This window comes from Lampetra planeri, chromosome 6, assembly GCF_965212315.1.
Source record: "Lampetra planeri chromosome 6, kcLamPlan1.2.h2, whole genome shotgun sequence".
Classification (NCBI taxonomy): Eukaryota; Metazoa; Chordata; class Hyperoartia; order Petromyzontiformes; family Petromyzontidae; genus Lampetra; species Lampetra planeri.
In genome coordinates this window covers 4,183,899-4,210,988 of record NC_136112.1, presented here as the reverse complement: position 1 = coordinate 4,210,988, position 27,090 = coordinate 4,183,899, and the positions used below count along the sequence as shown (strand labels likewise).

The 27,090-nt window shown below is 43.8% G+C and overlaps 1 protein-coding gene across 1 annotated transcript in view; it reads right to left on the bottom strand.

Annotated features, from left to right (window-relative positions):
• LOC144719426 (uncharacterized) overlaps nucleotides 1-27,090 on the bottom strand; it is a 113,015-nt gene that overhangs the window by 30,866 nt on the left and 55,059 nt on the right. Inside the window, exons 6-8 of the mRNA XM_078595326.1 lie at nucleotides 26,053-26,191; nucleotides 6,905-6,949; nucleotides 230-328 (exon numbers count right to left, since the gene is read on the bottom strand). Of these exons, the coding sequence (XP_078451452.1) occupies nucleotides 230-328; nucleotides 6,905-6,949; nucleotides 26,053-26,191 (283 nt within the window). The remainder of the gene's footprint in view (nucleotides 1-229; nucleotides 329-6,904; nucleotides 6,950-26,052; nucleotides 26,192-27,090) is intronic.

Here is a 27,090-nt window from a genome sequence, read left to right as displayed (position 1 = left end):
TATCTCAAAAACCTGATGTGATAGACAAAAACTGATGCCAGATTTGGAATCAGCACCCCAAAATTACATTAAAACCGTTGGAATACCTTATGCCAGAAAAAGTGTGTTGACCAGTGTTATTTATTCTTACAGTGTGCGGGGTAGTGGCATTCGGTGCTCAACAACCATCTGTGAAAGCGCGTAAACACAGCAAATGGTACATCCTTGAAATGCTGCTGGGAGCACCAACCTGGCAGCCCAACGGGACCCGGGGGGCCATCAATCCCTCCGATTCCTGGGAGGCCGGGGCGACCAGGCGGTCCAGGAAAGCCGGGTATGCCTGGGTTTCCTTCAGAAGCACGCACGCAACAAAGCCACGGCACGCACGCAGCCATCCGCAACCACAAACACACCGGCGTGAGACATTGAACCACGGGCAAACACAACGATTCACCGTTCGGCCTTGAAGACGACATTATCCACTTCATCTTAGAATTCACCACACATGCCGGGATGCTGCCCTGGAGTAATTGGTCGGCACACTGGAATTGCAACGCAGAGGGCGCCGGTTCCATCTCACGGCGCGGCAGTTGTATCAATGGGGTATTTTAACCTCGGCTTCTCTTCTAGATAGACTGAGGAAACGGACCATTAAGTTCAAAAAAACAAATGTATTCTGCTCACAGCTCTCTTTTGCAAACCCCTCAACAAGAATGAATGCCCAAATTTCCATCTGACCACTCTTAATTATTTCCAAAGCGGTGCATGGCCATTTCCCAAAATGTAAATGGGGCACGTGGTGGTGAGATGTTAACTATCTCGCCTGGTATACAGGAGGTCGTGGGTTCGAACCCGACCCTGACGCCTGCTGTATATTTGGAGTTTACGGTGTCTCCCTCCCCGTGGTGTTGTGGATTTTTCCCCGGGTCCTCCGGTTTCTCCGTCCATATTTAGAATCAACATGCGTTGTGAGAGTATTTGGCTGCTATACATTTCCACATGATAAGCCACTTCGTTGAGCTATCATTTGTGGCCAGATCGCTTCTGCAAAATAGCTAGGCCTTGCCTGGTAAAATAAAAAAAGTTTAGTTTTAGTCACGTCTGTTTGCATTTAATTTACTGACATGTGCGTCCACTAGGGGTGCAAGATGCACACGAAAGGCACAGCATGGCCCAGTGCTACAATGCCACCAGCCCAGACAATACAGTCGGGCAGCTAAAGCGTCGTTCATTCAGTGCTTGCGGTTCAATTCCGTGATTCATTTTACTTTTGTTTACATCCTGATGATCGCAGTTCCGACAAACATGAATGGAAAATCATACACCTCATCATCATCATCAGTTCGTGCGTGTGATCGTGAGCCAGGGAATCAATTTCAATATGAATAAATGCGTCATCACTTCCCCCACAATGCAAAGTATACGACGCGAGCCCAGTTGTGAGCTGCGCTATGACTACTGCGTCTATCCATTACCTGCCGTGCCAGATGGAGTTAATTCCTGTTCATACTCTTAGTTCTTTCGGTAAAGTCACGTAGGTAAAAAATGAAATAAAATTTTAAAATAATAATATAATAATGATTAAAAAATATTTTATTAATTTTTATTAAATTTTTTACCTACGTGACTTTACCGAAAGAACTACGAGTATGAATCCTTGCAGTCACGAAAGCTTCAAATCTAGAATTAATTCCTGTTGATCGTTTATTCAGACCTAGCCGTCATCATCATGATGCCATCATCAGATAGTCCATCCACTTCCAGATGACGGCTCGCACGCAACATGACAGTCACAGGGGTTGTTTTGACCATCATTGAACACGCTGGCCACTGCGGTTTGATCAAGGTGGTGGGCACACGCTGTCTCGCCACTCGCGTAACGAGCTACTTACTCGAAGCCCCTCACAGTTTATCGTTCGCCACGTCAAGGCAATGACACATCCAGCAAGTGTAATACTGTAAATAGAACCATGAAGTGTGCAGTGCTGTCTTCGTAATCTAGACACATACCGTATCTCTGCTTTCAGTTACACGTCAATAATCCTGGCATGTAACTGCATGGTTAGAATTGCCCACACTTGCACTTTTCTTTCGAGAGCACAAGCATCAAAATGTAAAGTAAAACATTATTCATACTTGATACAGCTATCGTGCTGTGACGGTTCCACCTGAAGACGGAAGCTTGTGTTGCCTCCGAAACGTCGTGATTTTTATTTTATTTTTTATTTTACTTTTATTAATTTTAATTATTATTTTTTAGCTACGTGACTTTACCGAAAACCTTAGAATATGAATCCTTGCAGTCACGAAAGCTTCAAATCTAGAATGATATTGTGTTGTTTGTATGCAAGTCTGATCATCAACATGCATTCGTTAATTTGCACAACAAAGGAGCCGAACCTAAGCTTTGAAATTGATTCCTTTCTTTATGACAATTACTCTTTATCTTACTTTAATGCTATTGCTGTTTTGTGTGAATGTTGATGCTGCCACAACCGTGCATGGCCATTTCCCAAAATGTGCTACCTGTGATATGCGCTGTTTTTTCAGGTAAATAATAAATTGTGTTTATAACAAGTATGTCTGGAGAAATAACTACTTGGACTGATCTAAAGCGATAATGAAGCAGTTCATGGGAATGTCACTGCTCATTGTTTCCTAAACTAAATGAATGAAGAACAGGGGGGGGGGGTATATTCATTACTCAAACTACCATGCAATGCAAGTGAATTGTAATTTCTACAGTTTGTGTGTACTTTACATGAAAAGCTTGCCTATTTCCTGAACCATCGTGAATTTTTTTTTTATTTAAATACGTTTTTATTTTAAATTATATTACAGATAAAGGTGCAGTCCTGCAATGTCCCCTCTCACACCGCTGCCAGAGGAAGAACTTCCTCCAAGAGGTGGAGGCTTTCACAGGGAGCTGCTCTCAAACAGGGGGGCGATTTTGGCCTCCTCTTTCATGCTGTCCAGACGTCTTGGAGGAGCTGTGACTACTCCCATCTTAAAACATATCGTCTAAAGTCATACTCTTTGGTTATTTCGGTAAAGTCACGCCTGATGACGACCGCTTGTGTTGCGATCGAAACGTCGTGATTTGTTTAATTTAATTTTATTTCTAACCACGTGTCTTTACCGCAATAACCAACGAGTATGGATTCCTGCAGTCACGAAAGCTTAAAATCGTCTTAAATCCGTTTATTCTATTTAGCTTCTCCTATCATGGCCTTATTCTTACAAGGCGCCTTGAGACATTGGTGAATGTAAATTATTATTATTATAACCCACACGTCACCCCACCACGCACGCCTTGCCGATGAGAACGGTGGCGTAAGAAACGTCGCCCATTGTTTCCGCTGGCGCGAGAGGGACAAAGAACTGGCGACCTCGATTGCAAGCACACTGAGTTTGTGCTGGACGAAGTTCCAGCTCATATCGAGCCCACGATAGGGTTACAAGTGACTTAAGAATTGACCACCCAAGCGCTGGAAATTCTATTCCGTATGAACTCTTTGTTTTACTGGTTCACGTTACCCATCCAATTTGTAAACTGTTTACGTTTAAATCTGTTGTGCAGATAACAGTGAAGATTGATTTCTAAATCGAGTAAATACAATGACGACGCCGCGAGAGAGATTGGCCGTGACATCGCAGGGCATTGGCACGGTGGAGGGAAGCGTCATCCAGCAGTGGATAGATTACGGCTGATTAATCATTTTCGTCAGTTAAGAAACATGAGAAGTTGAAAATACACTGCAATTAGCCAGGGAAAAAATTCACCCGTAAAAACAAAGTTTTTCACTATAAGTCCTTTATATGCGTGGCGTCTAGAGTCCTCTCGTCCTCTGGCTTGAGATGGCTGCCACCTATGGGTCAAATGATTGCCTGCCACCATTAAGCAATTGGTAATTAAATATAATTTATTTTTTCCTAAAAAGTGTAAAATTTTGGGAAAAAAATTTCACGAAAATAAATTGTCACGCACAACGAGTCTGTGTGCAAAATGTCAGCTCGATTGGATCACGGGAAGTGGGTTAAAAAACGACCGAAAGATTTGCACGGTCGTAAGCGCGCAAGCAAGCAAGCAAGTGAACTTAATATAAAGGATTTTAAAAAAAAGTGCGCGTGGATTTCATACTACGGGACATGATGTCTACGATGTTAGCAGTCATTGTAAATTTGCATCTCATTGTATGAAATAGACGTGCGCTTAAATTAAAAATTTTATGTTATTTTTTATTTTATTATGTTTTATTTTTATTATTTTATTATTTCCTTTCTACGTAACTAGACGTGCGCTTCTTCAATTGCATAATCGCTGCCGCGTCCCTCCGTTTCCACGGGGAAAGGGATGCACTCGCGTTTCGATCGGATTCAGACAACTGCTTGCGGCTCCGTTCACTCCTCGAGGCGAACTGTACGATCAGGAATGACAAGGGGAGGTGGCTATTTGAGCAGCTATTATGTACAGGGGGAACACTCGCGTTAATGATGCACAGGGCTTTAAAATGAAACTATATTAGTTGGCGATGCTGCTGCTGCTGCTGAATTGGCAGTGGTGCACAATTAACCCCGTGGCTTTAAAAATAAAATAAAAACATCGGCGACGGGAAAATAAAAATGTGACGTTGATATCGACAAAGGTGTGATTGTTCGGTACCGTACACCGCATTTAATGCCCAGGTTTTGATGGTCGGCAAAATGTTATGATTTTAATGTTTCTCCCACGGTACGACTGATCAACAAGCAGCATGTTTTAAAGTTGCCTTCCTAATAAATTGGATCAGGTGGAGACCTTTTAATGGTTGGTGTAAATAAAAAATCTGCGGCCTGGAATATGAAAGTGTTCCATCACACACGGCGAGTGATTTGTAAAACATGTGTACATTTAATTTGTCTTTTTAACGTTGTGCTAGAAAGGTGGATTGCGCGCTGTGCGTAATGTGCAGCCATGAACATTTTAATCACGTGTTGGTGATAATTAAATATGTAGATATAAAACAATTCTAACATCTGCATAGAAATCTTCACCATGACAGTCGCATTTTAGTCCATATGCAGTCGAACGTAATAAAGCGGAACCACGTTTACATTCGAGGGCAACCTGAAATTTAAAAAAATAACAATTTGTATATTTTCACCTGTAAGGACTTTGTTAATGAGCTGCTCAAACACACAGAAAATGGAATGTAAAAAATATATTCGATTTTGTAATGCTTGCACTATAGTAACTGATGATTAATAAATTAAATTACATTTTCAACTACTCAATGATTTCCTGCTCAAATGAACATTGAGGTAGTGCTCGATCAACTATTTACATCCCCTCATGCCTACGGCAGTGAGGATTTTAGCCATAGACCAACTACCGTTGACTTCCCTACAAAGTGGTACTAATTTTATGGACCCCTGCAGGAATAATGGGCTGAATCAACGCCCAACCACGAGTCCAACTCAAAACCTTAAGATTGCGAGCCACTCCATCGCTGAGCCACCGTAACATGATATGTTCATAATATGTGCGCCAGACATACGAGGGCGTTTCAATAAATGAATGTGCTCGTTGAAAAATAACTCGTCACTCCGTGACACAATTAGAACAACCAAAGTGCTAAGCCAAGCTGATGCTTCAACTCCAGCCAATGTGGCTCGTGTTGAGAGGCTGACTTTCGATGACAGGCGAGTGGGAATTAAGCGCATATCAGTGGTCACAGGGATAAGTGTGGGAACGGCTCATTCAATAATCCACGTCAAGTTGAATTTTCTAAAATATGTGGCCCGCTGGCTGCCAAATGTGTTAACAGAAGACTGCAACGCTCGACTCTTTCCTTCTGATGGGTATTTTGTTATGTTCTCGCAATCTCAGTGGAGCTGTTCCACTGGTTGTGAACGGTTCCCATCGTTTATAAATATTTAGTCCTCGGTTTGTGAGAGTTCGGATGACTGCATCGAGCTCCACTTAAGTCAAGTGCCTTTTCATAGTTTTCTTTTTTAATAATCTTAATGGTAGCATGCACGTGATCGCTGGTACTGAAACCTTTCCTAAACTCAGCTTGCTCACGTGGTTGGTTGCAATCTAAATATTTCATTATTTTTCCAATGATCACTGTGAACAATTTATGTAAGTGCAATAAGAGGCCAAATGGGTCTGTCATTCTTCAAGCCCGTTTCGTCTGCCCTCTTCAACAGCAGACTGATTGAGTCAGCGTTCAATTGACGGGAGGTGTTTTGTTTCTGAGTATATTTTTAATAAATGGTTCCACTCATTATGATCCCACAATTGGTTCTCCTTCTTTGACGATGTGCACAGTTATGCCACAGGTCCAGAACGTGTTCCCCTTTTACGTACTGTGAGATCAAAATGTTGACAATAGCTAAGCTAATAAGACGTGGATGAGAGCCTTGCGACTCATCTTTGAAAATGTTTGCGGTTAGTGGGAAGCCGTTGCGCAGACGATAGAAGTGTTCTGCAAACTCTACAGCTTGGGCAGATACTAATTAATAAAAATAAAATAAAATAAAAATCACGACATTTCGGAGGCAACACAAGCTTCCGTCTTCATGTGGAACCGTCACAGCACGATAGCTAGTTGATACAGCTATAGCTGTATCAAATTGATATAGCTATCGTGCTGTGACGGTTCCACCTGAAGACAGAAGCTTATGTTGCCTCTGAAACGTCGTGATTTTTCTTTTATTTTTATTTTACTTTTATTAATTTTCATTTTTTACCTACGTGACTTTACCGAAAAAAACCTAAGAATATAGATACTAATTATAGGTGTCACGGGGGAATAGGGCCATGGATAGGAAGAGTTCTCCCATACTACTTAGGACTACAGCCCTTTCAGAGCATTACCACACCCCTGCCTTGAATCATTCTTGTCAATAATTGTAAATGCCAAAAAAATTGCAATCTTACCCTGATTCCCAGGTGTTCCATCTTTGCCTCTGTCTCCTGGTGGGCCTGTCAAAAGAGAACGGCGAGAAGCATTACTTTGGAATCCCTACCAGGTGCACAATGGTGCAGAAAGCGCGCAACTGAACACATCGTCCATCGCATGGTCGGTGAGCGTCACAGATATATGGGTAGGAAGCATGCCAATACTTTAGTTTTAGGCAGGACATGACATAAAATACGGGTGGCGATTGAAACCACGCATTTAGCTTCGAGACACTTGAACGTTCTCAAGGCAAATACGCGGCACGCGAACGGGCGTGAATGAAACTGTCAAGCGAGCAGAATGTAAAAGTGGGCACGCCACGGAAGAAAGCCTTCCCCGTTTGCCAAGAAACAAGCTTAAAGCGCCCCCGCCCCCCCCTCAACCATTCTCGACGACGCTTTCGTTCCTTTGATGTGGCCGCTCGTTGGATTTTGGTTGCCCTAACTGGCGAGGGACGTCCCTCTCCTCAAGTGTACCCTGTCCTTTTGTCAGCGTTGTTCTGTGGGCGACGGTCCCCCGGCCACGAAACACCTCCACCCCTCGACCTAAATTGTCGTTTGGCAGCACCAAAAATCTCGCGGGAACCCTCAACAGACCCAAACGGCTGCAGCTGAGAAACCAGCTGTTGCAACGCGCTGCACATATATAAAAAACACACACAGGTGACATGTTGTTTCGTCGTTTAATATATTAATGGGATTAAAGAAACGTTGTGGTTGTTGCTACGCTCCATTCAATTATCACGGTATGCTGCGTAGCTGTCTCGGGGGCAGCTGTACGCTGATTAATGGGCCCACCTGGTGATCATCACTCAACAATGCGCGTTTCTTCTTTTAACCGTTAATTCAACTTCCGTTTCATATACCGCCCATTGTTGCCGTAGAGCCCGATGCGTCTTCTTCGTCGTGCTCGGCCAGCTCCGGGTATACCCGAGATGCTGGCTTCCTTCCAGTCAATATTACACGAAATTAGTTTTCACCCACCGAAACCTAGACGACAACGGTGGGTCGGGGTGCTTGGCACGCACCCGCGCGTTCGAATTCGTTCCGGTCTTGTACGAGGCAGGCAATTTAACTCTGCCCAAAGAAGGTGGGCCAGCCATTATAATGCATTTGTCCCACGCAAATTCCACTCCTGTTGAACGCTGTGCAAGAAGACAAGGGGGGAATTTGGCACGGCTTGTTTCTTTTTTGGCACCTGCTTTTGATTGTGGTCTCGCGAATGAAAACTCCGGCCGCAAATATTCAAGGTTGGGTGGGGGCAAGGCCAAGAAAGGCAGCAGCTAATTAATTTACAGCCATATGTTTGTACAATATCAGTAGTCATATTCTTTGGTTCTTTCGGTAAAGTCACCTAGAAAGAAAATAAGAAAATCATCAGGTGCCTGATCACGATCGAAACGTCGTGAGTTTTTGTTTTTTTATGATTTTTATGATTTTTTTTTAATTATTTTCTTTCTACGGGACTTTACCGAAAGAACCAAAGAATATGAATTCCTGCAGTCACGAAAGTTTTAAGTAAAAAAATATCAGTAATTGTTTTAAGAGTATTGGGGGTGGGGGTGGCAGGGGTTACGTACATAATGTATGCGTTCAGCTTGTAAATGACAGGCGCAATGTTCGAGCTTGGTTGTGCGTAATGCTATACTTACCAAATAAATGTAAAATGTACATGGTTTTGTTTAATCAGTGGCCTAATCACGAAAAATGCAGCTGTTCTAGTTTTCTGGACAACATTTCAAACAAACAGCGCTAATGTATTTCTGAAACTGCTACATGTCACGTGCATTGCACGTTTTCCCAAATTACGGCTGAAGTATTTAGGGGTAATGTGACACCGGGTGACTTTTTTTTTAAACTATGCTCCCGTTGTAAATCACAGTGCCCTGCGTGGTGCATTACCTACGAAGCATGTTACCAGCACTGTACCTCCTGCCCTTCGTACTGCTGTGTAGGCATTTTTCATGAGACTGTACATGACAACACGGAACATTTGAAAACGCTTTTCTTCCTCTCTTTATATTTTTTCTATACATGTGGTATTTATGCCTTTCTGCAAAAAAAAACTACCCCGCCCCCCCCCCGATTACGTTTTGTTATAATATTAGAGTTCATATAGCGGGGGGGAGGGGGTGGAGCGGTGGCACAGTGGTTAGCGCACTGCACAGTGAAGAGCTTTACAAACCTGTGTTTCTGATCAGTGGTGAGCGATACGTGAATCAGGTCCTGGCGACCCCAGCGGCGCACTACCCCCACCCGTCACGAATCCCAACAGCGACGTTGGGTCAGCCAACCCCACGGTGGATTGACAAAGTGCTGTAAATTATTATTCATATCGTGTAACAACAGCCCGCAAAGAGAGGTATGACCTCGTCACAGAACACCAACAAATGCGACCTTTGTGAACACAAGAAATTCATTATAGAAATATCTACTATCTGCTATGAAGAAGGGCCACATTTGCCTAAAACTGTAACTGTTATAATATGTATTTTTCCTTATAGGACAATATTATTGATTGTGTTGGCTTTTTTATGCACCACAGGCCAACACAGTATTACACCAAAGCTTTATATTCTAGATTTGAATCTTTCGTAACTGCAAGTAAAATTACTGTCGCAGTTACACCTGATGACGGAGGCTTGTGTTGCTTCCGAAACGTCGTGATTTAATTCATTATTATTTTATTTTATGATTATTTTTTTAAAAATTACCTAAGTGACTTTACCGAAAAAAACCTAAGCGTAAGCTTTTAATTCATTAAAAAAAATAGATGAATGGATACGTGTTAAGGATAGTGTGCAGGACCATTTTGTGATTGACGGAGTGTTAGCTTGCTCTCTTCTCAGACGGGGCCTTAACCTTGAGGCTTTCTCGGGTCAGTATGCATTAGAGAATGAACCGCTCACGATGAACAGATTTTGGGTGAACAATTCCACAATGTAACATCTAAAAAAAAAAATGAAGAAAATATGGGCTAGCGTACATTGTGTTTCTGGGGTTTCCTGTTGCCTGCAACTACCATTTAAATAAAGCATTGCCACACGCTCGCAGTTTGGTACAATTATTTAAATTACGTATCTGATTCATATCAGCTGCACATTCATTGACTTTGTAGTTGTGTAACTAGCTTCGGTTTCTGCTAACAACTGTCCATCTGTTCGGTGCTTTTTACCGAGTTAACAAACCACATTTTCACCTGTAGAAATATTTTCCTAGTGCCGGATGTAATTAAGGAAACATAATTCAGAGCTGGTATTTTAATTAAAATTTCCATTAGCGATCACTGGACATGCTTTAATGAAGTTGCAATTCGAGACTGTCTTGTAGTGTAATCATTTAATTACATCTCTTTCTTTTTAAAGGGAACTTTGGACACGGACCTCCAGAATGTATTTTGCTGTATTTAATTTTAAATTACAGTTTTTATGTTTTTCTTAAATCCCCGTGTTTGAGAAATTAAAATGTTTTATATATAAATTATGTATGTATATACCGTACTTAGAAATGTTATTGAAGGATGTAAATAAATAATATTTAAAGCATAGTATACCCGTTCACAATGTCAACCGTAATGCTTTGCATTATACACCGTGTAACTCTTATAGTGAGTAACAATTTATTTAACGATTTTGTAGGAACAAACTTTTAAAAAAATTGCTACGTAACTTAATCTATTGTGCCCTAAAATGTTTTGATAGGGTGTATATGTAACGAATGAATACTTACGTAATTTAGAAATGCTCAATCTGATCATTTTATTCTAACGTTTATTTTCACTTATTTCAAAAGTTCACAATTCTACGTCAAAAACCGAGGCTGCATGCATACGTGTTTCTTTCTATTAAATAACAGCTTTCGTCATTACATTGAACACATTCTTATTTAATTTGGGTCTCAACTTTGCCGGGCTTTGTTGTTCGTAACTATCAAAAGTCACGTGAGATGAAGCTCACAGCAGTCACGACAGCACCCCACGATGACCAGCGCAACGCTGATAGACAAGAGCAGATGCGATCTTGTGCGCTTGCACGCTTAATGCTCAGAATCGCATTTCATCGATAGTGCCCCTTGTGCTCACCATCGCAATGTTGAAACGTTCCAGCATGTGGTTTAAATCGTCCTAATAACCAATTAATTGTTCACCACTAAATCTGAAAACAAACTCCAAAATAAAAAATACAAGGCGCGCACACAAAATGCAACATGCGCATTTCGCTCTTTAATCCAACATGATTGGACACTAATTCTAGATTTGAAGCTTTCGTGACTGCAAGGATTCATATTCTTAGGTTTTTTCGGTAAAGTCACGTAGGTAAAAAATTAAAATTAATAAAAGTAAAATATTTTTATTTTACTTTTATTAATTTTAATTTTTTACCTACGTGACTTTACCGAAAAAACCTAAGAATATGATTGGACACACCCAGCCCAAAACAAACATGCCCCGTTCGCCTCCATCTCCCCACCCCCGCCTCCCTCCCAGTGGCTGACTCCCAGTATTTCCCAAAACCATCGCCGCGACAGCCGGGATCGAAAAATGTAAAAACTTCCAGGAAGGAATCCAAGCTGGAGAGGATGTTGGCTGCGCCGTGTGTGTGTGTGTTGGCTTCGTCCAAGACTCCCCTTCGGCTCGGCACTCGCATCGACAACATTGCAGCACAAGTCGGCAACATGAGCCCCAGCCGCCAACTTATTCCTGAAGAAATGTGCTGACTAAATCTCCGTGGCTGCCAAGCAAAGGCTACTTTCCTCCCCCCCACCCCCCCCCCCTCTTTTTAGCAAATCGAGAAAACATTCGAAATCGCACATGGCCACGTCTCTCGGTGTTGAGATGCCGGCCAAAGATTTTCACTTTGTGATGACTGCTAAATGGCTGCAGTTATGGCCCATGAAATGTCACCCATGTAGCAAATTGCTTTCGATTTCAAAATTAAAGTGATTACTCATTTTTATTATTTGCAGATGAAATGTTTTAGAAAGCCATTTTATACGTTTTACCCATAGTGTTGGTTTAGGCCAAAGCCATTCGTTTATTCTTTACCTTATAATGTAACGAGCAAAATCATTTAATTTAGCGTTATCAGTCTGTCCCAACAAGTCATACTAAACTAAATTAAAACAATGTTTTATTTTACCAGGCAAGGCCCACGAATCTATATAGCTCTTTTTAAATCGTTTATATTAAGTTCACTTGCTTGCTTGCTTAGGACCGTGCAAATCTTTCGGTCGTTTTTAACCCACTTCCCGTGATCCAATCGAGCTGACATTTTGCACACAGACTCGTTGTGCGTGACAATGCATTTTCGTGAAAAAAAATCCAAAATTTTACACTGTTTAGGGAATTTTTTTAAAATATTTAATTACCAATTGTTTAATGCTGCCAGACAATTATCTGACCCATAGGTGGCAGCCATCTCAAGCCAGAGGACGAGAGGACTCTAGCCGCCCCGATGCCACGCATATAAAGGATTTATAGTGAAAAACTTTGTTTTTACGGGTGTACTTGTTCAGAAGTGACCTGGCCACAAATGATAGCTCAACGAAGTGGCTTATCACGTGGAAATGTATAGCAGCCAAATACTCTAAACGCATATTGATTTGAAATGTGGTGTGAAAAACCGTAGGAACTGGAAAAAAATCCACGCGACCACGGGGAGAGAGAGACAATGCAAACTCAAAAAATACAGATGGAACCCACGACCTGCTGTACACCAGGCGAGGTAGTTAACATCTCGCCACATTCAGAACAATTCCCACCTTTGTCTAATTTTAACAATGACTGCTGAACAGATGGGGGGCTCTTGTCCTAATGCTACCGTGAAGATGTATTCATCTTTGATTTAAAGCTTTCGTGACTACAGGGATTCATCTTCTTGGTTCTTTCGGTAAAGTCACCTAGAAAGGAAGTCATAAAATAATAAAAATAAAACATAATAAAATATTTTAAAACATAATAAAATATTTTATGTTTTATTTTATTATGTTTTATTTTTATTATTTTATTACTTCCCTTCTACGTGACTTTACCGAAAGAACCAAGATGTATTCATCGTCGCGTATGTCCGAGGTCCTGTTTAAGTTAACTTTGCTCGAAATCAGTGGTTCTTAACCTGGGGGTGGCCAGATTTTCTTAGATGATAAATCACCGAAACACAAATTAAGCATGGGCACGTACGCACAATTACTTTGTTTTATCAAACCTATGTATTTATTAACATTATACAATGTTTAACCATTGAGAACCAAAAGGGGGGGGAGGGCAATGCTTTAGTCGAGGTTATGAACCACTGCTCTGAATGGTCTTTGGCCAAATTGCACTCCAACGACAGGAAGGTAACAACGGAGCCATCTTTCACCGCTTCCTATAGAAATAACTCACATTCTTCGGGGGGAATTACAGGTTTGAAATGTCAAGGGATGCATGGAACAGGCGAGGTCTCTACAGTTCGTGGCGTCTGAAATGATGGAGGTTGGCCTCCACTGGCGGCCTGTTAAAGTGACCGGGGTGAATGGATCTTGGCAACGGGATGTTTTAAGTGTCCCGTATTCTCCGGAACAGCACAAAGCGTGGACACGGCTGGGCCATCTGAAGGCAATATTTTAGTCTCCCTTACTCTTTCACCCACCTATTTGTACAGCGTCTCGAGACGTGGCCTCGTTCGGACACTTTATAAATCCAAGCTGTTGCATTTAACGCGATGCGCCCCGTTGGCCAGAAGGGCTAAGGCATGCTTCGTTTTCTTCTTCTTCTGCTTGCACGCGTTTGTCCCACTCATGTGGGGTCTGCTGTCCTTGCCAAAGCGTGCATTTTGAGCTATTATGGGAATTTTAGTTCTGTCAGCTCTCATGATATGCATGAATTTGCTCCAAATATTTCCAGATACACATCTGCTTGGGTAAAGTGCAGAATTTACTCAATGTTATCAGCAGCTCATGGCCAATCACAATCTGCTTTTAGATTAAATGTCTCTTTGATAAAGCCTCATTATTGATTTAACATACTTTCATTTGCGATATAGTTTACTCTGCCGGCATTCGTGTTTTGTACCAGATTGTGGAATGGTTACATCTCTAATGAGGTGAAGCGTTGGCACAGTGGTTCACACCACCACTGCACTATGAACCCGAGTTCGATTCTCAGCCACGGTGAACATTGATGCCCAGCGGATATCTGAATCATTCGCTACCCTCGCCACACACCAGCAAGTTGAAGCGTGGTCAAGGAACCCTCATGCCCGACATGGCCTGGGGAGAATGATAGAACATGATTTATTTTTGACTGTGCTGTATTTATTAGTTTACGTAAACTTTTCATTCCCCAAAGTGTGTCAAAAAAAGTATGATTCTTGAATTGCGTGGTGCTCCTGAATTTGGGAATCTCTCATTTCGTGCAGTTCTATTGATGGGCTGTGTGTTGTTGTCTTGCTGTGGTCTGGGACTTTTGTTGTTGTTTTACTGCCTTGCAAACGCTCGCAAATATAAAAAAAAAATAGGCGGGAATTGATTTTCCTTATTTTTGTAGTGACTTGCTCACCTATCCTATACTTGGCACTCCTATCGCTTTTTGTAATGTTGTAACATTCTGACCTGCCCCTACTGGACATCTGGGTACAAAAAAAACCTTCATAGCTCGTCGCATTCCTCCAGTCTAAAAAAAAAGATTCTAATAATCACGAATGTCCGTTGAAGAAATGATTTCCCCATTTTAATTGAGGCCCTAACATTGAACCGATGACTCGCCAGCTCAATAGGGCCATTAGAGTGCAGCGAGTTTAAATAGGGGAGGTCTGGTCATATTTAGATTTGAAAAACATGTTATAGCTTGTTATGCTTTGGTTTACAACATGCTCCTAAGGAATACTGTACCTACAAAAAAAACTGGACAATTTTACAAGACGTTGAAACAATAATAAAAAGAGGCTACAGAAAATCGTTTTGTAGGGATTTTGCAACACTCCAGATGATTATAATAACTGGCTTTTTAAAGGTGCCCCAATTATACCACGTTGACAGGAGGGTCAGTTTTTACCAAATTACAAACTGTGTTCCCTTTTCAAACAGAAGGTCTCTTATTCACCCAAGGCTCAACAGTTATTTTGTATTTACAAAAAACACGAGTATTTTTAGATGTACTTTCATGATGAAGAGATCGTCGCAGCTAATGCCGCTGGTACTACCGCAACACGCCATCGCTTCCTTCCTTCTGTTAGATCCCAAAGCTGTTTCAAAGTGGACAACAGTCTCCGAAGATGCGACGTAACAGCATCCTCCAATGTGGATTGATGTCTTCCGTTGGTCGCGTGCTTCTGAGAGCCCACCCTCGTTTAAAGTAATAGTGAGCACTGTCAGTTATTTCGCTAACATTAAGCATAAACGGTGAGGGTAAAGGGACAACGCTGCTGTTACTTGCTATTGCCACCGCTGGCGGAAGGGCCTCCACTTGATGGAACCGAACAGCCTCTTTACGGGGAGTATTTTCCTTACTCTGCCACTGGCTAGAAATGGTGGGAGGACCCACACTTTACCGCACCACACGTGACCTTCCAATTGACTAAATGTGGTGTACCGATACATACACTAAAAATAAACTCTTAATTTTAGCAGCTAAGGCCCACTGAGCGATATAGCTCTTTTACAGAAGTGACCTGGCCACGAATGATAGCTCAACGAAGTGGCTTATCATGTGGACATCTATAGCAGCCAAATACTCTTGAACGCACGTTTCTAAATGTGGAGGGAGAAACCGGAGGACCCGGAGAAAAATCCACAAGACCACAGGGAGAGCATGTAAACTCCAAATATACAGGCGTCAGGGTCGAACCCACGACTTCCTGTATACCAGGCGAGGTAGTTAACATCTCGGCCACCATGGCGAGATGTTAATTGGGTGGACAGAGGCGGGGAGATTGAATACACTTTAAACATTGTTTCAACTTGCTGTGCCAAGAGATCGAACCGGCGACGTCAAGATCGCAAGTCGAATGTGCTAACCGTTACACCGTGGCAGCATCTGATATTAAGCATACAATGCGAATATTATAAAGCGAATACCATGTGTGCGCACACACACACACGAAGTATGTACAATCAGGCAAAAGGCACATACCGCACCCATCCGCCAAGTCCACTGTTACAATACCGCCTCGGGTTCCGCAACAACAACAACGACAACAAAATGTAAGTGACCCAAAAAAAAACGTTTCGAGAACAGCGCAGAGAAAACAAACAGTCTTTGGGCTGCGAGTGGTGCGGTCATATGGAGGCAATTTGGGGAGTTGAAAATGCTTTGACTGCAGCGCGTTGCCCCTGTGCGTGAGTCAACACGCGGCTCCAGCCGTCACCGAGGCCTCTCGACTCGTGCCTTTCGGTCGCAGACACCTACACGAGGACATCCGGCTCTCGTTCCCCGCTCTGTTTCCTTTCTGCCGTCTGTGCGGTGGTGGACACGTCGACGGCGGTTTGGGAAGCGAGGATTCGATGGAGGGGGAAGGGTGGTGAGGGGCGTGAGTGCCGTGTCCGTACCCTGCCCGTTTGCGAGGTTATCCGAAAACAAATGGAAGCAATCGGGCCGACCGCGTTGCGTGGCTTGCACGACGACAGCAAGGAGCAGAACGTTTCAACTTGTCGCGTGTGTCTCTAAGTGCAAGTGGTCATCTTCTTGGTTCTTTCGGTAAATTCACGTAGAAGGGAAATAATAAAATAATAAAACATTATTAAATAATTCTCATTCGCGTGAGAATTATTTATTATGTTTTATTTTTATTATTTTATTATGATTTATTTTTATTATTTCCCTTCTACGTGACTTTACCGAAAGAACCAAGAAGATGAATCCCTGCAGTCACGAAAGCTTTAAATAAAAATTTAAGTGCAAGTGGTTGTCAAGATCTTGATTTGAAGCTTTCATGACTGCAGGAATCCGCACTCTTTGGTTCTTTCGGTTGAGTCACGTGGGTAGAAAATTAATGGATCACGACGTTTCGATCGCAACACAAACAATCGTCATCAGGTGAAACACAACACAGCAGGAGAACTGCTGACGTCAGCAAGAGAACAGCAGGAGAACTGCTGACGTCATCAGTTCTCTTGTTTGTTTCACCTGATGACGGTTGCTTGTGTTGCGATCGAAACGTCGTGATCTATTAATTTTCTATCTACGTGACTTTACCGAAAGAACCAAAGAGTATGGTTGTCAAGATGTTCGATATAAATGAGGGACATCACTGGGAGTGAGCGGCGGGGGGGGGTGTGAAACAGCGCTGCCAGTTTCGTGGCAATTGCGAATTGCGGTAACATTTACCAATTTGCCGCCAAAAGGAGGCTGCAGTAAGTAAATGTTACCTGCAAATTGCAGAATCTATAGGGGTAAGGGGGTGGATGGGTGCTCTAGTGTTGTGAGCGTGATTGCATGAGTGGGGAGCAGTCGCGTAGCAGTTAGAGCGCTGCGCCGCGAACCCGGCGACCCGAGTTCGATTCCCGCTCACGGGCCAACACCCGGTGACGATTTTCTGAACCGGTCCTGGGCATCCCCTAGGTCGACTCAGCCTCGAATGAGTACCCGGCGCGGCGTGTAAAAGGCGGCCGGGCCTGTTGCTGCCCGCCCACCCCCTCGCGTGCCGTGCCGGCCTTCATAGGAGCTATTCGCGAACAGCGCTTGCCCCGACAGTCTGTTCAAGCGAGGGGGGTGTCATTCTCCTTGCATCTACGGGGGGCAATAGTGTCATGGTCAGCAACACCGCGCCACGAAACTGCCAATCCGTTGTTCAATTCCTGCTCACTGCTAACGACATCCGTGGCGAATATCTGAACAACCGATTTTTTGTTTTAGGCCTTCCCTCTGGTCCTAGGTCGACTCGGCCTTCAGCGAGTGGCCTGGTCGCGGGGCCATAAACAATCAGCGCCGGGGGACAACCATAGAGGCCGGGCGTGGTGCCGGCCACACAGCGGGCCCCTCGTGTGCCGTGCCGGCGGCCCCCCCATAGGTGCTCGGCTGTAACGGCGCTTGCCCCAACAGCTTATTGTCGGCTACACGTGGCTCTTTGTGATTGCATCTGCTTTCACTTGTATGTGTGTGTGTCTGTGTGTCTGCACAACGGGGTGGGGTGAGGGGTGGGCGGGCGGGCGGGCGGATGGCCATGGACGGTTAAGGTCATAAGCGTGCTTCGCGAGACGTCCGCACATCGGACGTGTGAGAATGAGACGGTGGGGGAGGGCGGTCGCCTTTTGCTCGGTGTCGATCGCGTACATCTGACAGCCCCCGGGTGGTTACCGGCACCGTTGACTTGCCGTTTGCCGGGAGGAATGTTTGGTTCGGTTCCACGATTCGCGAGCGCTGGTGAGAAGGACGACTGACGAAATCGTTCACTGCTCCACTCGTCGGACATTTGTGTTTATTTCCCAGTTGCTGAGATAACATGCGGGGGAGGTGAGGGGGGTTAGTAAGGGGGAAGTTAAATGGGAAGAAAAAAATGGGCCCTTTTCTTTTTTGCTGTGGCAGTTCGCGAAGACGCGTTTGTCCCCCGACCCCTTTTTGCGGTTGTTATGCCGGGTGCAATCAGGCACAGTCTTGTATCAACAAACGGCAGGAAGAGAATTTCCTTTCATTAGAAGTCACCAAGCTGCTATTGGTGGGGAATAAATGGAATCTTATTTGAAATGACCCAAGTCGGCCACAAAAGCTGATTTATTTATTTCTCCTAGCCTTTCACATAACCTCTCAAGAACCAGGGTTCCATATTTACTGATGCCCCCCCCCCCCAACTAAACCCCAAATGCTCGTATCTCCGAGACCTATCAATGCTGCCCCTGGACAACCATGCGGTCATGCGCACATCGTGACCCTTTCTTTCGCCACAGTTATTTATTCTTTGAAATAAAGTCGGCGGTATGCAGAAAATGCATCATAGTGTTTACGATTGTTATTTAGTTTCGGACGGTATTTATGGTTTGTGAACTATTACTGTCAGTTTCTTTTTTTATCCAGGCATGGTATAGTGTGCACAAGTGAAATTGAGGGTTGGTGAATCGTGCACACATTTACAAAACACCCAAACCTGATGGACTGAAAGGTCGCCAGGAGGTGGCAGTACAGCAAGTAGATTGACTCGACGTCTGGGCAGATTTGAAATGTTAATCCCCTCATACGGATGGTTTTCTCTGGGTACTCGGATTTCCTCCTATATGTCAAACGTGCACTACGTCACATTGTTCTCACGTTCCAACGCAGGGCCATTCTGGAAATTGTCGTAAGCCTAAGTGAGGCTTTCCTGGATAAGAAAATAGTGAAGCTGTATTGTTATAAAGAGATGAACTTCTACCTGGTAAGGCCCACTGAGCTATATAGCTCAACGTAGAGGCTTATCGTGTGGAAATGTATCGCTAGCTAAATACTCTCAACGCATTTTGATACTAATTGTGGAGGGAAAACCCGAAGGAACTGAAAGAAAATCCACGCGACCACAGGGAGAACATGCAAACTCCAAATATACAGGCGTCAGGGTCGGGATTGAACTCACGACCTGCTGTACACCAGGCGAGGTAGTTAACATTTCGCCACAATGGCGAGATGTTAATCGGGTGGCCAGAGGCGGGGAGATTTAATAAACGTTAAAACATTGTTGCAACTTGCTGTGCCACCACCAAGGTGCCCGCCCTACAGTGCCAATAATTGCTTCAGGAATAAGAGGTTAATTACATATCGGTTTTTTCCAAATATTATTTTATTTCACATCCACAAGCTCTTGCATATACCCAGCGAGGCCACAGCTCAGGACTCAGGCTCCAAGTCCACAATTAAGGGCCTGAAAGGCAGGAAAGTCATGGGGCATCTCAAACCATATGTTCATTTTTGTTTAAACTTGCCTAAATGCTTTTTTGCCAAGTTGATTTTTTGCAACTTCCAATTGTTTATATGTTTCTCGACTTTAATAAAGTTGTTCAAACAAACAGTAAATTGTAGCCCTATTAAACCCCCATTAATGAGATAATTGCATAAAACTTTAAACGGACACAATGAAGGTAATTCATACTTGCTTGGTACACTTGTGGGACACAATAACTTTTCCCAGCTTCCTCGGAATCGTTTTAAGTTGTCACTTCTGATGTCCAGATAACTTCTCATTTTCAACATGAAATGGCCGTCAACTGTTGGAAAATATTTTTGTTTCATAATACTATTCTCGTTACATGTGTGGGGAGCGGGGGGGGTTGCGAGCAGTGGTGCAGTGGTTAGCACACTGGTGACCTAAGTTCAAAACTAACATCAGTGGCAAGTGAAATCTGAACTGGTGTTTGGGCGACCCTTCACCAACCACCGCTGACCTGCGTGGTGAAGTATGGTAAAACAAAACCCCCCATGACCGACATGGTATGAGGAAGCCCTCTCTAGCAGTGGATTGATACAGGGCGGAAAATATTTTGTGTTATTATTTTCAACACTTAGGGTAGCCAAGTGGTTTTGATAATCTAGTAATGTTAGTTTGCTTGGAAACATTTTTGCCTCCCTTGAACATAGCAAGAGCATTCCCAAGCATCCAATTCGCCGATGTTAAATCCCCCGTGCAATAACTTAGAATAATTGCTCCATTCCATTGTATGACTGTCATAGACCACAATGACAAATTTGAAAAATAACCATATTAAATAATTTATCTATCCAATAATGGTCTTTGACTTGTATGATTACTCTGCAAATGGGCACGTAAATGGGGAATTGCGTACCACGACAGCGCATGTGCACGTACAGCCCTTTTGCCATTCCACTGCTGAATGAGAGACTCCCCATGCTGCGAGGAGCGTGGTGGTGGTGGTTGTTGAAACGCACTTTACTCCCTGGTCGGTGTGGGGTTGGTGAACGCGGGGAGAAGCATAGATGTGGGAATGTCGAAGTACGGTCCAACACATTTCTGCGTGCGCTAACTTCAGCATGCCCGCCACGTAGCCACTCAGCCACGCAGCAGCCTATAACAACCTGTTATGCACGGTGGTCACCCAATCCGTCTGAGCCCTATCCAGGCCCCACGCTGCTTAGCTTCCGAGATCTAAAACGATGCCGGGCGCATTCCGGGTGATTCGGTCGGAGGATAAGACTCAAAGCGAAAGCAATGAAATTTGACTTTCAAATAATAAACAGCCAACTTGAACACTTTCCGTGAAAAAAATAAAAGTGCACGCCTGTATTTTTTAACTATCATGTGTGACTAAAAATGAACAGCTCTCCTTGAGCGCACGCTGCCAAGTGAGTGTTAAATTACACACGCTGATATCCATCTAAAATTGGCTTTAATGGCAATATTTTAAAATGAGACTGCAACAAAGGCAATGTTGAACGTGGCAGGCAGCCATCGCTTTGAAAACTGGTAGCAGCCGTCGGGACAGCTGCTTTCAGTGCGCGGTGTCAACTCCCTCTGCCAGCATGCACAGGCCGGACACTGCCTTAACCTACGTAAATACACAGCTACACGCACGCCCACACAAGACACACACACACCCAACACGGACAAAGATGCCCCCTGTAGCCACATTAGACCGTTGGGGGGCTAAGTTGCTGTTAGCGAGCACGGGCGTGGGCACGGGCCAAGCCTTTGTCTAGCCGGTGCTGATGTTTTACACGACCGCGCCAGGTATTCGTTTAATGCTGACTCGAACCGAGGAGGAGGGGGGGGGGAAGCCCATGACCGGTTAGGGGCCATCCATTTAGTACGTAGGGGCCATCCATTTAGTACGTACGCAAGAAGGGGGCAGGGGGGGGTTAACCCAAATGCGTACGCTTGCGTATGGGGGGTCTACTGACAATGTACGTGCGTATAGGAAACGTGGGGGGGGGGGGGAGCCTCGATAATAATTTGTCTACATTGGCCTTCAAGTGAGTTAGATAGTCCGGCGGTGGACTATCTGTTTGCTTAAACACGTTAATATTATTAATCCTTGATCGGCCGTTCTATATGATTCGGGGGTGGGGGGGGGTGTAAAAAGTATGCGTGCGTACAGGGATGGGGGGAGGGGTCAAGTTTCGACTGATTTTTTTGCGTTCGTACTAAATGGATGGCCCCTTAAGATATTCGCCACTGATGTTGGCCGTGGCCTGGGATTGAACTCGGGTGGCCGGGTTTGTAGCGCAGTGCGCTAACCACTTGCCCCTGCTCTCTACCCCTAACGCGCACGTGATCTTCGTGCCCGTTGTTATTCCAGCATTAGCCATGCCGAAACTCCGCTTCGAAATGTTCGGCCCAACATTTAGTCAACCTCGCTCAGCACAAGTGCAAAGTCGCTAGAATTGTCCCAGTGACTCAATTGAGAACATACATTTCGGAAAGCTCAGAGGCCCGCGAGAAGGTTACGACGCTGAAGAATGTCTCGGGCATGTGGCACCAGTCAGAACGTCGCACCAAGTTTGTTTCTTAAAAAAAAAATCTAAAACGCTTGTGACCACCCTCCTTATTCAATGCACAAATATGCAATTCGAGTACGACGTTTTTGCCGGTAATTACAACCAGCCTCATCAGCTGACGGCCAGGGTTGTGGAGGAATCCTCCCTGTTTCGGTCTTGAATGCGATGTCGTCACTTGTGAACCAATTAGGTCCGATGACCAGGGGCAGGGCTGGGGGTTAATGCATTCACGAAAAAAAAAAACTCGATATCTACGATTGGTTGGGTTATTCACACTTTTAAATGGCGAAACGTCGTACTCGAATTGTTAACGTTGTGTATTTTTACTCTCCAACACACCGGTGTGCTGAACTAGTAACGATTTTGCATTTTTGTTTACGTGGCAAACCTTACTAATTGGCTGTGTGGTTGCGGGTTTAACAACACGTTTATATTTCGATTTAAAGCTTTCGTGACTGCAGGGATTCATCTTCTTGGTTCTTTCGGTAAAGTCACGTAGAAGGGAAGTAATAAAATAATAAAAATAAAACATAATTACAAATAAAATAATAAAAATAAAACATAATTATTTTTATTATGTTTTATTTTTATTCTTTTATTACTTCCCTTCTACGTGACTTTACCGAGAGAACCAAGAAGATGAACACGTTTATATTTACGAGATCTAACCCCAAAAAAATTAATCTCTATTATGGAAAATAAAACTTTTCAGAAACTTCTTCTCCCAACAAAACCCTCTACAGAAGTAAAAAAAAAATATCTGTGCAACTGCAATCGGCTTTCGTCAACCAACTCGCGACGCAATGAAAAAGTTTGGTCTCCGGCGCGTGTCCTCCAACTAGTACCATCGCTGTAGAAGATAAGGCCTCGTCCTTTGAAAGCAGGATAATGAAACGTATTTTTATAGGAAAAAGTGTGGCTTGAAACGTATTTTCAGAGTAAACTGCAAGCTATTGACCACATGAACCCGTGCTGAATCTCATTGCCTGCCCATCTGTTTTCACTGAAGTACTGAATCAAATCTCCACCTACATTTCCAACTGTTTCAAAAATGCTGCCTGAAATGTCTGTACTGGATGAATTTGGATTTTTTTGGAAGGGCCATTTATCACACTTCCAACACGAGATTGTGGCGCAGCATGTGAAGTGTGCATCCATAAGTTACAATACAGTGTTTGGATACACCGAGCAAGCATGCATGCGCTCAGTTGGTATAAGAACAAAGCTAGGAAGTGCTTCTATGAGCTACCGAGCTCCAGGAATGCACTCAACATCATGCACCACTTTGCTTGCATGACTATAAAACATCTTGTTGTGTGTAAGTCACAGTAGGGAGAATAACGATGTTTCTTTAGTCTTCATAATAAGCACTGTTATCCGGACACCCAGCCATATGCTAAAGTACAATCGTGCACACAATGGTATAATAATTATTATAATAATGCAGGCATTGTACATCAACCCAGACTGCCCCACCAGCAATAAAGTTTAGATTATACCTCTTGCATGGTTCTTTTTTTCTTCTGCATACCACTCTTCGAAGACATGATCATTAAACAAATGCAGCGCTGCTCTTTCAATGTACTGAACAGTCATGTATGATGAGCCAAAGGAAAGTCATTACTGCGCACATTTTTTTTTACTGTTTGACACCTTATCGGCTACGAATTGGATGACCTGTTTTATGGAAAAAATCAAATGTGAAAGCTCTTGTTCAAGAGCTGGGAGGGGTCAAACACCTGTTCATGTAGGTTTGTGTTATAACCTATTCATGGAAAACTGTATGTCAATCAAACCTGATCCATTCATAAGCTGTCTTTAAAACATAAATAAGTCCTACTTTTCTCAGTGGCCCACGGGGGAAAGTACAATCCTCCAACTATAACATAGGCAGTCAATAATCTCTGCCCACTCTCTCTCTGCTGAAGGAAGGGCATCATTGCTCTGCGCGTCAGATTGCTGGATATGTTTCTGTTACAAGGCAGCGCTAACTGACGAATATGCCCAGTGATTCAATTTGTTTTCCGTGTGCTTGTCCACTGTATTGCCTAACCATTGCCACAAAAGTTGTGCGATGCGTTTTCTGGTCGTGCGACCGCGTCGTTGGGCATGATGTCCGACGTTTCGCTCCACATGTTCAGTTACTTCATTATATAAAGCTGCTGCTGCTGTTTCATGTAGGCCAGCAAATAATGTTAATTAGCTTTGTCACTTGTGCACACGAGCGCAATATTTCTCATTACCTCCGCCCTCCCGTCACTTATTCGTGCAAGCTCAGCACTTGTGCATATGTGGTGACCAACCAGTTAAATCGCACCCGCCCTCCCCCCCGCGCGTGTGTGTGTTTGTGTTAACACGAGCTGACACCACGTGCACAATCACATGACGCGTATACAAAGAGTGCACGTGCACACGAGCACAGGTGAGAACATGCGTGTGCTATGGGCCCCACTCGACTGCACTTTGAACAGAGAGGAGAAGCCACGCAACATGTGGTGTGGGAATGGCCCAGCGTCGTGTCGGTGACAATGCACATCAAAAAACAAGGGGGCGTCTGACCTGCAAATTGCGGGTCAACCGGAGTCGGTTTAACTCCATCCTCACTCACGCTTCCTTTCAGTTTTCATTAAGACACGAAAGCAGACAATAATAATAATAGTAATGTGTGTCGCACACAACGTGCACAGATTCCGTCGTTATCCGACGGCAAGCTCCACTCACCTTCGGCCTTGTAGCTGTACAATTTACGAGTCATGGGTAATGAGCTTTACTTTGCTTTTATATCGGCATTAGCGTCACACTGCACAGAAAGTGAATTCGCTGATGGCGGGGATTGTATGTGTTCTTAGCACGAGACTTAAAGCAATGTGGTACTTTAGGCTGAGCCAGCCTCTATGGGAAAAACCAATCAACCTCCGCGGTGCAATATTTGGGGGTCTAATTTTAAATGGTATTTTTGTTCGAGCTATAAGCATCAACTTGTATGTATGTTGCACTTCTTCTGCACCGTACGTAGCCAACCGTGCTAATCGGAGGTGCGGAGGAAGCACAACAAACTGTAACTGGCAAATTTCACCTTTCCAGCACTGATCAAAACTTGATTAACATTTACATCAGTCACTCGCTCGATCGCGTACTTTTTTTTTACGAGCAGTTCCACAAATCAGTTCACGGTCAAAATTCCCAAATCATCTTAATAATACCCACGGCATGTTATCTTGAAGGTGCTCGCATATAGTCTCGGGAAGAGTGGCTTATTTCTTGAACAGGTTAACGGTGTTTGACACTCGCACAAAAAAAAAATCCAGTTCACATCAGCATGTCCGATACGTTGGCATCTTACGAGCGTTTCTCCCGCTTATCAAGAAGAGTGGACAAGAATCGGAGCTAATACAGTCTTCACCTTATTCTTAGGTTTTTTCGGTAAAGTCACGTAGGTAAAAAAATAAAATAAAAACACGACGTTTCGGAGGCAACACAAGCTTCCGTCTTCAGGTGGAACCATCACAGCACGATAGCTGTATCACGATCGCTGTATCACTTGATACAGCTATCGTGCTGTGACGGTTCCACCTGAAGACGGAAGCTTGTGTTGCCTTCAAAACGTCGTGATTTTAATTTCATTTTACTTTTATTAATTTTAATTTTTTACCCACGTGACTTTACCGAAAAAACCTAAGAATATGAATCCTTGCAGTCACGAAAACTTCAAATCTAGAGCAGTCTTCGCCCTCACCTCTCGGACCAACGGGGCCTGGTGGGCCGGCTGGACCTTGTGCCCCACCCGGTGGGATCTTGTTGGCCTCCCGTCCGGCCAGCGGGATATCGTTCCGTGTGACCGCGTCCCGGGGCCCTACTGCCTCCAGGAGAACCACCTGCAAGAACAACAAATTCCAACCACAATAAGGTTGATGCCACACGCTTGTGCTTTGCTTATCACTGCAACGTGGTTTTAATGGAACGAGTCAGAAAGAATGACGTGGATTTGGTGTTGGGAGACAATGCTGTTGTGCGTCATCGATTCATCACCACCAACGGTGATCTACACAATGCTTGATAGAGGCCTCGATGAGACGCCGCCATCTTTGCTTGCCACAAATCAACCACAACGCCTTGCGGATCTCGTCAAGGACCATAAAAAACCATCGCGCGACCTCCGGTCATCCTTGCCAGCAGCTGTTGGCTAGCCATGGAACAAAGATGACCACTGCATCACGCGCTTTCAGATGCGCTTCCTTCCGATATTGGGAAACCGCTGGAGCTATGCACTTTTAGATTTAGACTGAAAACTATTTTTTTTAGAATTTTTTTTATGTTTAGTTTGTTGTCCTTCCCCTGCACCTCCAATGAGCACGGTTGGCTACATACGGTGTGAAAGAAGTTCAACATACGGGCATACATACATACATACATTTCCCTCAGTCATGTTATGTAACAATCCACCCAGAACCTAAACACGAGCTGAATTTAGCACTCCATCTCCACAGAGAATGCATGATACTCCCTCAATTGGCTACCACTATGTCATTTGTGTCGGCTATCATCCCTCATAATGACATCTTCTGCCCAAAGCCACTTAGGGTGAGATTTTATCTGGGCTTAGGTAAAAACCTATTGAACATTACATTTTCAATTTCGATACGGGCCTCGTTGCACGAATGTAGAAACCTGGTTATAAAAGTTAAAAAAAAACTTAAAACTGGCTTTTCTTAAAAGTTTATATGATTCCTTAAACTTGTAAAGTATAAGTTCAAAAAATCCGTGTTCCATTTTC